Raw genomic sequence first — 15,531 nt, 5'->3', positions numbered from 1 at the left:
TTAATTTTTTGTCTATAAACATTTTTATAGGGTCACAAAACAGGAGACACAAAGGTGCACAGCAATAATTCCACTTGCTTTTGAAACACCTCTATTCCTATATTCAGACAACATAAAATCTTTTGTTTATGGTGGCAACCATCAGTTGTCACCTGTAAATGGCCTGAGCAGTTGAAAACTGATTCATAATGAAATGAAGCTTTGCAGAACATTAAGAACATAATCATCTTAAGGTTGAAGCTCATCTATCTGTGTTTGCTTACAAATAAATTTGTTTATGGAGGGGGTCCGCCTGGAGAAAAACATAAATTTCATCTTTTCCTTTATTTACTAGACATTTTTCACTGAAGTTTTGGTATCATCAGTGGGCTTTTATTATCTTTCTGTTTTACTTTTACAGGCAAATAGTGTAAAGATCATTTCAAATATTATCTGTAGGAAAGGAATTATAAAAGGTTTGTTTAAATCACCATTTGAGTGAAAATAATAATAATAATAATAATAATAATAATAGTAGTAGTAGTAGTAGTAGTAGTAATATACACTTATTTACATGTTTGAATTCTCTTGCAATATTCCACAGACAGTGCATTATTATTACACCTCATATTTATATGTTTGAATCCTCTTGCAATATTTCCACAGACAGTGCATTCATGCATTATTATTGCACCTTATATTTATATGTTTGAATTCTCTTGCAATATTTCCACAGACAGTGGATTCATGCATTATTATTGCACCTCAGTTGTTCAATACATGTTAAACTACTGCAACAAACAACAGCACATGCACCTTTCTGTTTTATAGACAGATAATAAAAGCCCATTGATGATGGCTGAAACTTCAGCACAACATATCTGTGAAATGAAAGAAAAGATAAAAACTGTGTTTTTCTCAAGGTGGACCGTCTCCAAAAACAAATCTATTTTAAGGATGTAATGTGCAGTTATTAATGAAACCATCATTCTTCTGCCTCTGACCTGCCAACTTGTGATTTTTACTTTTACAGATAGTTCTCATCACATTCAAATGCAAATAAATTTTAATCATTTAGACTTCATGCTTTATGAGACAGAACTAATGTTTTCAGATATTTTTATTTGTTCTGCATGTCTTATGTAACTTAAAGAGCTGAGTTATATGTAGAGTATTATACTTACCACAACATTGAATATGGATCCCATAATCAGACCAAGACCTTCAGAAACCATTCCAACTAGGATGCCAAACAATGAGAAAAGTAGAAATCTGCTAATTTCAACAGGGTGTCCACACAGCAGATAGGCAAACAGAGTAAAGATCATTCCAAATATTATCTGCAGCAAAGGAATTATATAAGTGTTGTTTAAATGATAAATTAAACATAAAAAATAGAATAATATACACTCCACATGGGAAAAATATATCTAAAAACAAAGATGATGAGACTTACCAAACAAAAGCGCTGGCAGGTCGATAGACACACAAACAAACACAAACATACACACAAAATTCAAGCTTTCGCAACAAACCGTTGCTTCATCAGGAAAGAGGGAAGGAGAGGGAAAGACGAAAGGATGTGGGTTTTAAGGGAGAGGGTAAGGAGTCATTCCAATCCCGGGAGCGGAAAGACTTACCTTAGGGGAAAAAAACGACAAGTATACACTCGCACACGCACACATATCCATCTGGGATGGATAAGTGTGTGCGTGCGAGTGTTCACTTTTACAATCAGCCCTCCTGCATGCTGATTTCCACAAGTTCCAGCCATCCTCGTATATTAGACATTCCTGCATCACATCCTAGACCAGACCTCAGCTAGTTAATGGCATTCCTTATGCTACCCTTGCACCAACCAGGAAGACAATACTAACCTACTACATTCGTTATGCTGATGGCAATGACCTTCGGATATTCTGATTGCTAATAATTTAATAAGGTGAATCTACACAGCTGTCAGAAATTTGAAGAAATGCATGTCAGCCATCAGCTGTAATCAGCTGTAAAAATTATTTTCTATGGGTTTTGGTCTTACAAATGATCTTAGATGGGTATGCAGTTAAACTTTCCCTTGGAAAAACAGACCACCACCAGAGTTATGAAATGTTTACAGAACCACATATAACAGATCGTGATTTTGATATCAGCACAAATTTACTTCAGTATGATTAAACAGAATGATCATTAGGGTAATAACACAAAGATCAAAACTGCTAGAAAATAAAGAATAAATTTGTACAGCTAATGGCAAACATGTGTGGCGTCTCTGGTGCAGAGTGCCCTATCTTTGACTCTGACCTCTTTGAACTGCTTTGTTCTATGTCTCTCAGCACGCAACTTATGTACTGCCATGTTTGTTCTTCTCGCCTCGGCAACAATTAATGCATTTACAATATTTAAAGAGTGTTATTACCGACCAGCCTTATGTGGCTACTCGCAGTGGTGGACCCGACATCATCGTATGTGATTGTGAGTGATTTTGTGCTTCTCTTCATCATTAACAGACTTCGTGTGCAAGCCCACATCGTTTTTGGAACAATGGATCTACCAGTGTCTTTCGGTGCTATTGCCATGCATGCTATTAACTGTGCTTGCGACCACGAGTGGTCAGGTGTACCTAATGCACATTTGGTTAAAAGTGAGCAATTATCTACGCCCGACCACACCGACGGCCACTTAACCTTAACTGGCTCAACATGTCACTGTCAAGTGCAACAGCTCAACAACACCCACTACATGGACAGTGCACTCCACCTAAGAACATTGTGGATGTTCATCCAGTTAAGGATGTTGTGGTTTATCCCTCAGCTACGCAGTCTCCTTTGGTTTGGTTTGACATGCTGATGAAGTTCCAGAACTGTGATTCGGACATTTCTATGCATGGGGTTGCACATTCTTATATGCCTTGTGTTGCAGCACCCCTCGGCACATCATCCCGGTGATACTGGTTGCCTCGATGATGCCAGTTTCCGTGACTGTCGCTCCATGGTTACACCATGACCGCCTTCCACCTGTTTTCATAATGGCACCAGCCGTTCTGCCCACGCCAATTAGCAGGTCAGCCCCCCTTGGCTGCACCGTGACTGACTTCTGCCCACTGTTGCAATGGCACTGGCCATTACACCCGCGCCAAGTTCGGTGTCAGGCCTGCAGTTCGTATACACCATGCCGACTTTTGCACCCACACATTCCACAGCATGTGCTACATGTGGCCACCCCCCCTACCCCAACCCCTCCCCATGCAGACCTTGGGTGACGCACCATCCTCGGCGTCAGTGGCATCCTGCTCTGCTCACATGGATCTCCGCCTGCCGGTGCCATGTCAACATGTGTTACCCAGTATATTTCCTAAGCTGCCTGCTTAGCAAAACGATAACCCAAAGACTTGGTTCTCTTAAGTGGATCACCTACTGGATATCCACAGTATTTCTGATGATGGCGCACATTTTGTCTCCAAGCTCATCCAGACCTCATCGGACTTCATCAACGATCTGCTTCTCTCACTGCCCACCTCGCACAAGTATTCAAAGGCACAAGCACTGCTCATTGAGCGGCTTTCTCACCGCCTGGCAGAGGCTACCCACCACATTATTCACGTCAAGCATCTCGATGACCGCACCCCTTTGTAGCTTTGGTGGCGCCTCCATGCATCAATTGATGATCAAGCATTACCTCATGCCACGCTTTGGACATTGTGTATGGTCAAAATGCTTTCAGATCTATAACTTCATCTGCTGTCTCACATTGCCAACCCACTCGAGGTTCATTTATGCATGGCTGATTGAGCTTATGCTATCATTCGTCACCGACACCACCTGTCACGGATGACTTCTCCATCACCATCTGTTGGCACGCATGCACCTTTGGTTCCGTGCCCTGCCGGCAGAGGCCAGCATGCTCACCTTGGCACCTCAGCTGCCAGCCAGGAGCTGCCACCTAGCGGCCTACAGGAGCTACTGCCTGCGACCTCCTGACAGCTGCTGACCTCGTCTGAGCAGCAGCCCGAGTGGCTACCAGCCCTGATGCAGCCAGCTGGGGCCCCCTCCCTCTCCACACCAGCTTGCCTCCCAACCCACCCGCTGAGATGGTACCATGCTACTTATGGGGATGCTGCGGGCACTTTTAGGCACCACCTCCTGCCACATTCCTTCGTGACGCTTACCGTCTGACGCCACACCACTCACTTCAGTGGCTCGATGCCTCTACACCATTGACTTGTCATTCGGCACTCGCTTTCTTGTCAATACTGGTGCCGACATCAGTGTTATGCTGGCCAAGCATGCCGGTAACATACTTTCACCTGCTAACCTCACTTTTATTGCCACCATTCATTGTCCTATTGCGGTCCTCGGCTCCATGAAGATGTGGCTTCACCTATCACCAGTCCACTACTTCCCTTGGACTTTCCACATTGTTGACATGGATGAACCTGTGATCGGGTTGGACTTTCTACACCATCACAAACTTTCACCAGACCTGCAGGCCTCCGTGGGTTGGACTTTCTACACCATTACGAACTTTCACCAGACCTGCAGGCTGCCGCACTCCGCCACGCATCTGGTTCTACTGTTCCGTGCTCAAACGATTTCAGCCTCCTCGGCTAAGACATGTGCTTCTCTGCTTGAGCATATTACCTACACGGCTCTCTGTTTGTTGGACGTGCGTACACAAATTGACGAACTCTGCACCCAGAATGATGTGTCATGCACCTCCATTGCCTCTGCCTCTGCTGAATTGTCACATGCGTGGCTTACAATATGTCGCCTACCTGCAGAACCACAATGAGGCGAACTAACACACTCATCTACTGTGTCTTCTCACCAATTTGCTCCTGTGTTCAGCATTCCACCGCCTGCTGCCGTTATCGCATCACCACAGATGAATCTCCAGGATGCACCTGCTTGCACTATTCCGGATTCCTTGCACCATGTGGTTACTGCATGATGCTTTCCATCTTTGACTACAACCGATGCCCCACCTACGCTGCCCCGATCCAGCAAGGTCAGTGAACCGACGTTGCCTCTGGACCCCCTCTTGACCCCTCTTGCCACCCTCCCTTCGCGAGTATTGGCCATCAGTGATGGCACTTGTAATAGGATTTGCACCACTGGTGGCCCACCCGTATGTTATAAGGCCAGGCGCCTTAATGCTACCAAACTTCTGCGTGCAAAAGAAATTGTTCAGGATTTGTTGGCTTTGGGTGTGCTCCGCCCCTCTGATAGCAATTGGTCTTCACCTATCCACCTTGTTCCTAAAAAGGACGTCTCCTTACACATGTGCGGGGACTACAGGTCTCTTAATGCTCTCACAATTATCGATAACTACCCCATCCCTCATATCCAGGATTTCAGGCAGTCATTTAATGGTTGTAGGTTTTTTCTCTGTGTTAGATTGTTCCTATGCATCCACCGAATATTACGAAGATAGCCATAATCACGCCCTTTGGCCTATTTGAATATTTTTACATGCCTTACAGATTGAAAAATGCTGTGCAGATGTGGCTGCAGTTCATTGATTCCATTTTGCTACCTCTGCCATTTGCTTATGCTTACTTAGATGATATACTGATTTTTCCTCCTCTGCTGAGGAGCATCAAGTTAACCTCATTGTTGTCCATTTGGCCCTTGATGCCCACAGTGTAGTGATCAACTGTGATAAATCTCAACTCTGTTCCACATCTGTTACCTTGGCCATTCTGTCTCTGTCGACGGCCTCCATCCAATAAGTTCTCGTGTCGAAACCATACTCGATCTTCCTCTCCCTGAGGAATATGCTCAGCTCCATCGTTCTCTGGGTATGGCAAACTTTTACCACCACCATAGTCCTCAACCTGCCTCCATCCAAATGGCCCTCACTGACGCCATCTCTGGCAAAAACACTGCTGGGAAACTGAAGTTGGAGTGGACCAAACCTATGCTCAATGCATTTGGTAACCTTAAAACTGGCCTTGCAAAAGCCATTACAGTCGCCCACCCTGATACTGAGGCCCATTTCAATCATGACTGACGCCAGTGACTCTGCTGTGGGTGCTGTTTTACAACAGCATACCATGAACTCAACCCAACTGTTCCGCTTCTTTCTAAAGAAACTGACTAAGGGTGTAAGTGGCTGGCTTTCGGCCGTGAGCTCCTCACTGTGTATGAGGTGATTAAACACTTCCATAGTGACCTGGAGGGGTGAGCCTTCATGATCTTCTCAGATCACAAGCCTCTTGTGGATGCTATTCGTAACCCGGCTAAGGACTTTCTGGCGAGGCGTTTCCGCCATATGGAATATAGTTGTCAGTACTCTTCTGATGCATGCTATATCCATGGTGCGGAGAATGTTGTGGCAGACTACCTATCCCACACTGTTGAATCTGGAAGAGCTCGCCTGACTTCAGGCTGAAGATGATGATATACAGCAATTAATTTCAGAAAAAGTGTCATCGCTCTCTGACCAACCACATATCCTACACGGGTCGACGACTCCGGTCCTTTGCAACATCTCTAAGGGCACTCCATGCCCCTTGGTCTCTACCACCCTTCATCACAAGGTCTTTACTGCTTTGCACAGCTTCGCTCACCCTGGAATGCAAGCCACGACAAGGCTGATTCCTGAGCGCTTTGTCTGGCCTGGTGCAAAGCATGACTGCCATACTAGGACCCATGCGTGCGTACCATGCCAGCATAGCAAGGTCGGCAGGTACACTCAACCTCCATTAGGAAAGTTTGACGTTCCAAGAGGGCGCCTTCGGCACATCCACATCAATGTCACTGGTCCCCTCCCACCCTTCCGAGGGGTACAGTTACACGTTATCATCGACCACATAACCCACTGGGTCAAGGCAGTCCCTCTCATTGACATCACGGCGGAGACCATCGCTCGTTCTTTCGTGTCAGTGTGGGTTGCTCGTTTTGGCTGTCCCCCGTCTCTCATGACTCACCAGGGATGCCAGTTTGAGTCTGTCCTCTTTGCATGACTGTGCAAACTCTGTGGTGTTGTTAAATTCCACACGACAGCTTACCATCCACAGGCGAAAAGCCTGGTTGAACGGTGGCATCACACTCTCAAGGCCGTGCTTATGTGCCATGGTGGCTTATGGTACAAGGCGATCCCTTGGGTCCTGCTGGGCATTTGCTCAGCCCATAAAGAAGACTTGAATGCATGACTCACTGAGATTCTATACAGAAAACGCCTCCTCCTTGCAGCAGAGTTTGTGGAGGATTCACCGTCGGCCGATACTATGGATCTTCTGGCTTCGTTGAACGGGTTCATGCGTATGTCACATGCCTCCGCACCTCCCCTGCTATGCCCTCACTCCACCCCACCTGTGTTCATCTACAAGGACCTTGCATCATGTGAATTTGTGATGTTGCGTGATGACCCCATGCAAGCAGCCTTCAGCCACCTTATTCAGGCCCTCACCGTGTGTTATGTTGGGGTGTGAACACATTCATATTTCATCTACATGGACGACAACAGACTGTGTCTGTTAATCACTTGAAACCGGTGTGGTCACTCTCCGACCAGCCTACCGACGCTCCCAACCTGCCTCCCATCGCTGCCATTCTGCCTCCCAATGCCACCGACCTGCCTTTGACCGAAATCTCTCTGCCTACACAGCAGTTGGCCACACGGGGCCCTTGCAGTGCAATTTCTGAGGTGCCTATTTCTTGCACCGCTGCCATCTACAACCGCCGTGCTGGCACGACGATTACAAATTCGAGTGATGAAGCTTCCCTCCGCTGTGCTCTGCACTACCAGGGGGTGGGGGTGGGGGTGGGGGGGGGGGGTGGGGGCTCTGTGGCATCTCTAGTACCCTATCTTTGGCTCTGACCTCTTTGAACTGATTTTTTTCTATGTCTCTTGATGTGCAACTTGTGTACTGCCATGTCTGTTCTTCTTGCCTGTGCATCTAGTTAATGCATTTACGATATTTAAAGTATATTATTACCAACCAGTCTTAACGTGATAACCCATACATGTAATTCTTCATAGTCTACTTCTGCCTTCTGTTGTATGGGGGCACCGCACCACGGAATCCTGTTACGATTTTCCATGAACTTTTGTTACCCAGTGAAGATCTGCTTTATTTGTGTTTTTGTAGATGCCAACAGGGACCAGAGTTCTTCTTAGCCCATTTGTAATTTTTTGTTTGAATAATTCTGAGGGATATAAATGACTGAACAACAATCTTGTAATCACCATTAGTAAGTGGATATATGCAGAATAAAATAGTTCCTTTTTCATTACTTTTATCAAAGCTTATAAATACAGTAAAAGTAGTTAAAAGAAGACACACAATTAAATCTAGAGAGAACAGTTTCCATGTCAGGTTTGCAGTCCACAAAGGTGAATGATTTTTGTTTACAGTTCACAAAGGTGAATTATTTTTGAACTTTTGATGTAATTGTTTGTGTAGATTAAAGTGATGGCTTCTGTGAAAAATACTGTTTTATAGTTCTTAATTCTTTTAAAAATTTAATGCTATAATATTTGCTTAGCACCATCTTTTGATGTTTCCATATTTTTCATTTGCTGTCCTGTTTAAAGAATGCTAATATTATGTTTTATATTTATAATTTTATAATGTGCAACATTGGGAGAATTTACATTCTGTGACATTATATGTGGAAGATTATTAATGAATATTAGAAACAACAAAGCAACCCTTCCACTGAAAAAATTCAAACTTAATGTAGCTTGTGGAACAATCACGAAAATGATCTCTGTCTTTTCACACACCCTTGAAGGTCTATCATCATCTGGAGATATGTATAATGTGCATGAATGTGCAAATAAATTATGTTTAGCGACATCTTCACACCTACCACAGTCTATAAAGCCAGCCAATAAGAAGAATCTCCGGAGATAGGGAATAAGTGAAGAAAATAAACACAGATTGAAATTTATATTTTTCCACCATGTTTTGTATCACATTTCTTAATAACATTCAGTCGTATGATTGGCTATTCTTTTCCCCACAGCTTTGGTGATGTTTGTCCACCTTATTACCCCACTTCTATCTGTCTATCTCCTCCTCTACACTCTCTGATTCTGTTTACATCCTCCTCCCTCTGTCTTTGTCCATTTCCTTCACCCCTCTCTCTCTGGCCATATGTTCCCCTCCCTTGAACCATATCTTCCTTGTCTCTCTTTCCATATGTGCCTCCCCTCTTCCTTTCTACCTGTCCACTACTACTCTACACCTGTCGCCTGCCTCAAGCATCTGCCCCTCATCCCCTCTCCTTCTCCATTTCCTCCTCTTCCTCACTCTGTCCATCATCCTCTGTCTATCTTAACCTGTCTCCAGTCATGCTCACCATGCTCATTGACACATGTAGCCCCTGCAATAAGTTTTAATAAAGCAAGTCGATATTACTACACCAAGGGCTGATACTACTACAATATGCCTGTCATGCAAAGCTGCTAAACATCAGGAGCACTCCGTCTTCAGGCCACGAGTGGCCTACCGGGACCATCCAACTGCCATGTCATCCTCGGTGGAGGATACGGATAGGAGGGGCGTGGGGTCAGCAGACCGCTCTCCCGGTTGTAAGATGGAGATGGTATTCTTGACCGAAGCCGCTACTATTCGGTCGAGTAGCTCCTCAATTGGCATTACGAGGCTGAGTGCACCCCGAAAAATGGCAACAGTGCATGTTGGTTCGGATGGTCACCCATCCAAGTGCCGACCACGCCCGACAGCACCTAACTTCGGTGATCTCACGGGAACCAATGTATCCACTGCGGCAAGGCCATTGCCGCTAAACATCAGGGGCTTGAAAGTAATTTCTTTGCTCCTGATGTACAGGCTGCATGCAAAGCAGATTGGTAAACCACGCTACTACTCCAACACAATACACCTGTCATGAAGGACAGCTTACATGTTGGGGTACAGAAAACTGTTTCTTGTCCCTGACATTCAGGCTGCGCTGCAAAGCAAATTGATTTAGCAGGCTGATAGTGTACCCACACAACATGCTTGTCATACAGGGCAGCCTATATGCCAGGTGCTCGAAAAACATGTTTTTGCCTGTATGTCCACTCCTATTGGAGCTAGGAGGTTAGAAGCCTACAGTACCGATAATCGCGAGGACTGCTGTTTCTGTGCAAAGTTAGGAGGTTATAAAGCCTAAAGTGCTGATACTTGTGAGGACTGCTGTTTCTGTGCCGAATTTGGTAGAAACCAATGGGTTGTGGATAATGAAAAGGAAAGTTGCTACTCATCGTATAGTGGAGATACTGAGTCACAGATAGACAGCGACTCGGCGAGCAGCAACTTTCCTTAAGCAGAAGATATATGTATTGTTCCAAAGAAAAAGGTGCTGCTACAATAGCTAAGGTCATGTTGCTGTTTAACTATTATGTGTACAAGTACATGGGCAGAATGTTCTGATTATGCTACACTGTACACTAGAAACACCAACATAGACTAAATTTACAAAACCAGTTTGCTTTGAATGTCATTACAAACCATGTTTCTCACAAGTTTCAGACAACTCGTACAGTTAGCAACGAAACAATATATATTAAGTATGAGTTCTTACCATAAATGGTGCTGTTGAACAGGTAAGTGCCATGAAGTATGATTTCAGACCATACCATCTGTTAAAATATTCTCGTTTGAGAATCTTAACCTCTGTTGGAACTGAAAACAGTGATGAAAGAATATAATGCAGATTTAAACATTTAGTAATATTTTTAAGTGTCTATTAAAGTCCTCATGCTACTAAGAAGAAAAAGAATTAATATAAAAGTATTGGTTTACTAATAGAAATGTTATAATGATAATTGGTGTGTATTAGTTTACAGGAAATTCTTTATGGTTTTTGGATCTATAAACTGAATAAATTAACATATACTCACAGAGAAGTGCAGGTGTCATTACATGAGTGTACATGAAGAAAACTAGGCAGCAGAGTGGAAATTTAAAGTTGACAAATGGCTTTGTTGCATCATTTCCAACACCAAAGTACAATGACCCTAGAATAATGCCTAGTCCTAAGTGATGAAGAAACTGTAGCCATAGTGCCACCTGTAAGAGAGATAGCTGGAAATCATTATGTTCTAATATTCAGGTTGTGTTCAGTAAAATATATTGAATGTATTAAATTACTGGTTACAAAGGAAATGTAAATGAGAAATTCAGGTGCTTGATTAATTTCCATGAAACAAGGAATAAAGATAGTTACTGTGAAATGAAAAAAACAAGAGACAAAAGCTGTAGACTGTATCAGATGTAGGAAGATGCAAAGCTCACAATTTTGATTTATTTTGCAGTGATGCAGAAATATTATTGGTTTTCAATATTTGTGCATTTTCTGTGTGCATCATGTTTTGCAGTGAAAATAAGCTTGGCATTTAACTACTAATTTTTTCTGCCCCACACATAAAAGTGAAGCATTATCTGCCATGTATTCATACACAGTAATTATTAATAACTATATGTACTACAGGAACAGAATATAGCAGCTGCAGAAGTTTTCAATGATAATTAGCCTTTCTTTACAGGTTATAAGCTTACTTGTCCTTCTCAGCTTACTTTCATTATTTTCTATAATACAACAATGGAACAGAATAAAATGCAGTACATACACTCAAACAGGGAACTTACTTGCATGAGCAAAATTTAGGAGAGATTTGCATACTTGCTTGAGGAAGTGATGTCTTCATGGCCATATGTAATGACTGAAGACAGCCAATTAGACTGTGAATAGTTTCCCTAGCTTGTTTAATTTTTTGACAAAATGCTTTATTATACCTAGTCACTATTTTTAAAGTGGCTCTTGCCAGTTGCAACTGCTCCATCATGTAACCAAAGTCTATTACATGTGTCAGCTTGAAATGTATGGGGGGAACAAGTGACAAATTGAAACTCACTGTTTGAGGTGTGGATGTTTAGTGCAACTGGTAGGGCATTTACCGAGAAAGGTAGAGTTCCAGGTTTGAATACGAACTGGGAACACAATTTTAATTTGTCACAAACATTCAAGGACTGTTATAATTTGTTTTATACTGAAGAAATGCTTTAGAGATCCCTGTTATATACACATCCTGTTTGACTTACATGAATATGTACTGTATATTTATCAGACTGTAAGTGGTTGTTCAGTCATCTTCTCCATCTACATCTACATCTACATACATACTGCGCAAGCACCTCTACGGGGTGTGCAGTGGGATAGCTTCTACCACTATTAGTCCATTCCCTTTCCTATTCCACTTACAAATGCAGCGAGGGAAAACAAATGTCTATAAGCCTCTGTATGAGCTATAACTTCTTTTATCTTGTCCTTGTGGTCCTTACGTGAAATGTATATTGGCAGCAATAGAGTCAGTGTGCACTGAACCACAAATGTCAGTTCTCTACATTTTCTCAGTAGTGTTTCATGAAATGAATGTCATCATTCCTCCAGGGATGAGCAATACTTTCTTTAAATTCTCACAATAAATTAGCCTTCTCTACTACCAACCTTTCTTGCTCATTCCATTTCATATCGCTTTGCTACATTACCCCTAAATATTTAATCGACAAGACTGTGTCAAGTGGCACACTACTAATACTGTATTTGAAAATTACAAGATTGCTTTTCCTATTGATTTGCATTAACTTAATTTTTTCTACATTTAGAGCAAGCTATCATACACTGCACCAAGCAGAAATTCTGTCTAAGTCGTCCTGTATCCTCCTACAGTGACTCAGTCATTATTTTTTCCCCTACACTAAAGCGTTATTAGCAAACAGTTGCAGTTTGCTACTCATCTGTTAGAGCAGTTATGTATAAATAAAACAATAGTGGTCCTATAATTCTTCCCTGGGACACTCCTGGTGTCTCTAATGAACACTTGCCAACCAGTGCAATATACTGAACACTATTACTTAAGAAGTTTTTGAGCCACTCGCATTCCTGGGAACCTAATCCATATGCTCATTCAGTGGGATGTTAGACTCTAATCTTGATTCCTTCCATATTCTTGGACCTTTGTTAACAACCTGCAGAGGGGAACTGTGTCAGACAGTTTTTAGAAATCTATGAATGTGGAATCTGCATGTTGCCCTCCGTCCATGGCTCACAGGATATTGTGTGAGAAAAGGGCAAGCTGAGTTTTGCATGAGCAATGCTTTCTAATCTGCAGTAGTTTGTGGACAGAAGCTTTTCTGTCTCAAGGGAATTTATTATATTCAGACTTTGAATATGCTCAAGAATACTACAGCAAAACAATGTTAAGGATATCTTCTTGTGACAGTGGTTCATTATATTAATTGTGTCACAACTTAGCAATCTGTGACAGTTATTTAAGCATGCTATGGTGGATGAAATACAGCCAGATGTTGTAACCAGCAAACTAACAGAATTTTCTTCTTAAAGTAGTGAATTTCCTATTTATACAAGGAACTATTTTGCAAGCCTTATATGTGGAGTAGCATATGATTAGCTGTTATCAAGTAACATAAAACACCTGTATTTAATTGTTAATCTTTAATTTTAATCACTTCTGTGTTGTGAATTGCTACTTTTTAACATACCGTATTTCTGCTTTTCTGTAGAAGCATTCTCCTTAGTATTATAACGAACTGCATAAAGAATGATGTAGGAAAATCGCTGCTCCAGTGGCTATCTTTCTTAAACATCAGAGCATAATCATACTGAGGCATTTGGGTGTCATCTGTGAACACTGAAAAAAGTATACCCACATTAAAATACCAAAATATAAAGAGGGAGGCAATATAGCAACATTTCCACCATAATACGAGGGTGGTCTGATAAGTTCTCGGAATCACCATGAGAGGTCAGCTCTAGTGCAATGAGTTGTTCACTTGATATACATTGGACTGTTGCCTGTAAATGCGTGCCACATCATTGCTCTTGGAAGAGAGCTGTGGTGGTGATGTGGCTCTGTTGCTGTTCCAGTGTAGTGATGTGCAAAGATGGAAAAAAAAATCAAGATTTGAGCAGTGATTAAGTTCTTCATAAAGAAAGGTATGAAAGCAAAGGACATTCATACCAATTTCCAGAATACACTGGGGCACTGTGCTCCTTTGTATTCAACTGTTGCCAAATGGAAAAATAATTTAAATTTGGTTGCAGAGCTTAGATGATGATCCATGCAGTGGTTGGCCAAGATGTGTCACTATTCCAGAAATCATTGCAAAAGTGCACAAAATGGTCATGGAGGATCACCAATTGAAAGTGCATGAAATTGCTCATGCTTGCCAGATGTCACCTGAACAGGTATTTCACATATTAACTGAAGAATTAAAAATGAAAAAATTATTAGCAAGATGGGTGCTGCGACTCTTGACGCTGGATCAAAAACACATGAGAATGGACATATCAAAATTACATGAACTAAGGCATCAGTTGTTGCCAGACCCACTTTAGTCACCTGATATGGCTCTGTCAGACTTCCATCTCTTCTCAAAACTGATAATTTTTCCTGGTGGATGATGATACACTTCAAATGAAGAATTGATAGCTGGAGTTGACAACTATTTTGCAGGACTGGAGGAAACTCTTTTTTGATATGGGATCAAGGCACGGGAACATCACTGGACCAAGTGCATTAATCTACAAGGAGACTACATTGAAAAATAAAAACAGTTTCAATGATGTAAGTACTTTCTTCTATTCTGTTTGGAGAACATTTCAAACCACCCTCGTATTTGCAGCATTACTGCTATCGGTGTCTGATGCTGTTGCATGGTAGTCTTAATATTTTTCTGTTGTTACTTTAATACTATACATATTTTTTAAGAGTATGCTGTGTCCTATAGAATAATTGGGAACATTGCATTGTGTTTCAACACTGGATACAGATTTCTGCACCCATTCATTCTGACACACAGATTTATAGTATTCATGACAATAATAAATGCTGGAGCTAGATGCCAGGTCAATTGAAAGATGTTTAACAGACGAAGAACCTGTAAATGCTTGACGCATACTGTATAACAGTTTACTGCAATGTATAAAGATTGTTAGCAGTCTTCTTTATAGACTGACTACATTTTTCCAATATCCTGCCAATGGAAAAAAAAAGTTGACCGTAGGGCATTTTTTCCCAGGATATCCCATCTGGGATATTTAGTTGCCTGGTGCTTAGATGACTTGCTTGCGCAACAACAAAGCACCCAGTCCTCAAGGACATTAAACCTCCAACCTGCCCAGGAATCGAACCCGGGTTCCATGCACAGCAGTCAGCTGTACTGACCACACAGCTGCCAGTGAACTGATGCATTCCAACTGCCTTACTTATGAAGAACCTATGTGATCCTCCCTTTTTACGCCCTTACAAATTGTTACACACAAATAGCTGATTGGTTTCATTTATAATTCACTGACTGACTGTAGTTACAGGATACTAATTCTCTGCATTTTGCAAAATATATAGTTTTGTATTTCTGAACATTTAAGAAATTTACCAAACTGTGCAATGCTTTGAAATCTTATTGATATCTAACTGGCTATTTGTGCTGCTTTTTTCAGATAGTACTTCAGTATAGATAACTGTATCACCTGCAAAAAATCTGAAACTACTATTAATAATGTCTGATTGACCATA

At 41.9% G+C, this 15,531-nt stretch overlaps 1 protein-coding gene across 1 annotated transcript in view; it reads right to left on the bottom strand.

Moving 5' to 3' along the window:
- The window catches only part of LOC126092489 (ATP-binding cassette subfamily G member 4-like), a 334,061-nt gene that overhangs the window by 9,554 nt on the left and 308,976 nt on the right, over positions 1–15,531 (bottom strand). The window contains exons 7-10 of the mRNA XM_049908106.1: positions 13,496–13,644; positions 10,834–11,002; positions 10,515–10,615; positions 1,164–1,319 (exon numbers count right to left, since the gene is read on the bottom strand). Coding sequence (XP_049764063.1) covers positions 1,164–1,319; positions 10,515–10,615; positions 10,834–11,002; positions 13,496–13,644 — 575 coding nt within the window. The remainder of the gene's footprint in view (positions 1–1,163; positions 1,320–10,514; positions 10,616–10,833; positions 11,003–13,495; positions 13,645–15,531) is intronic.

This window comes from Schistocerca cancellata, chromosome 7 (assembly GCF_023864275.1).
Source record: "Schistocerca cancellata isolate TAMUIC-IGC-003103 chromosome 7, iqSchCanc2.1, whole genome shotgun sequence".
In the NCBI taxonomy this organism is placed as follows: domain Eukaryota; kingdom Metazoa; phylum Arthropoda; class Insecta; order Orthoptera; family Acrididae; genus Schistocerca; species Schistocerca cancellata.
Note: the sequence above shows the minus strand (reverse complement) of the source record. Positions and strands in the feature narration are given on the sequence as shown.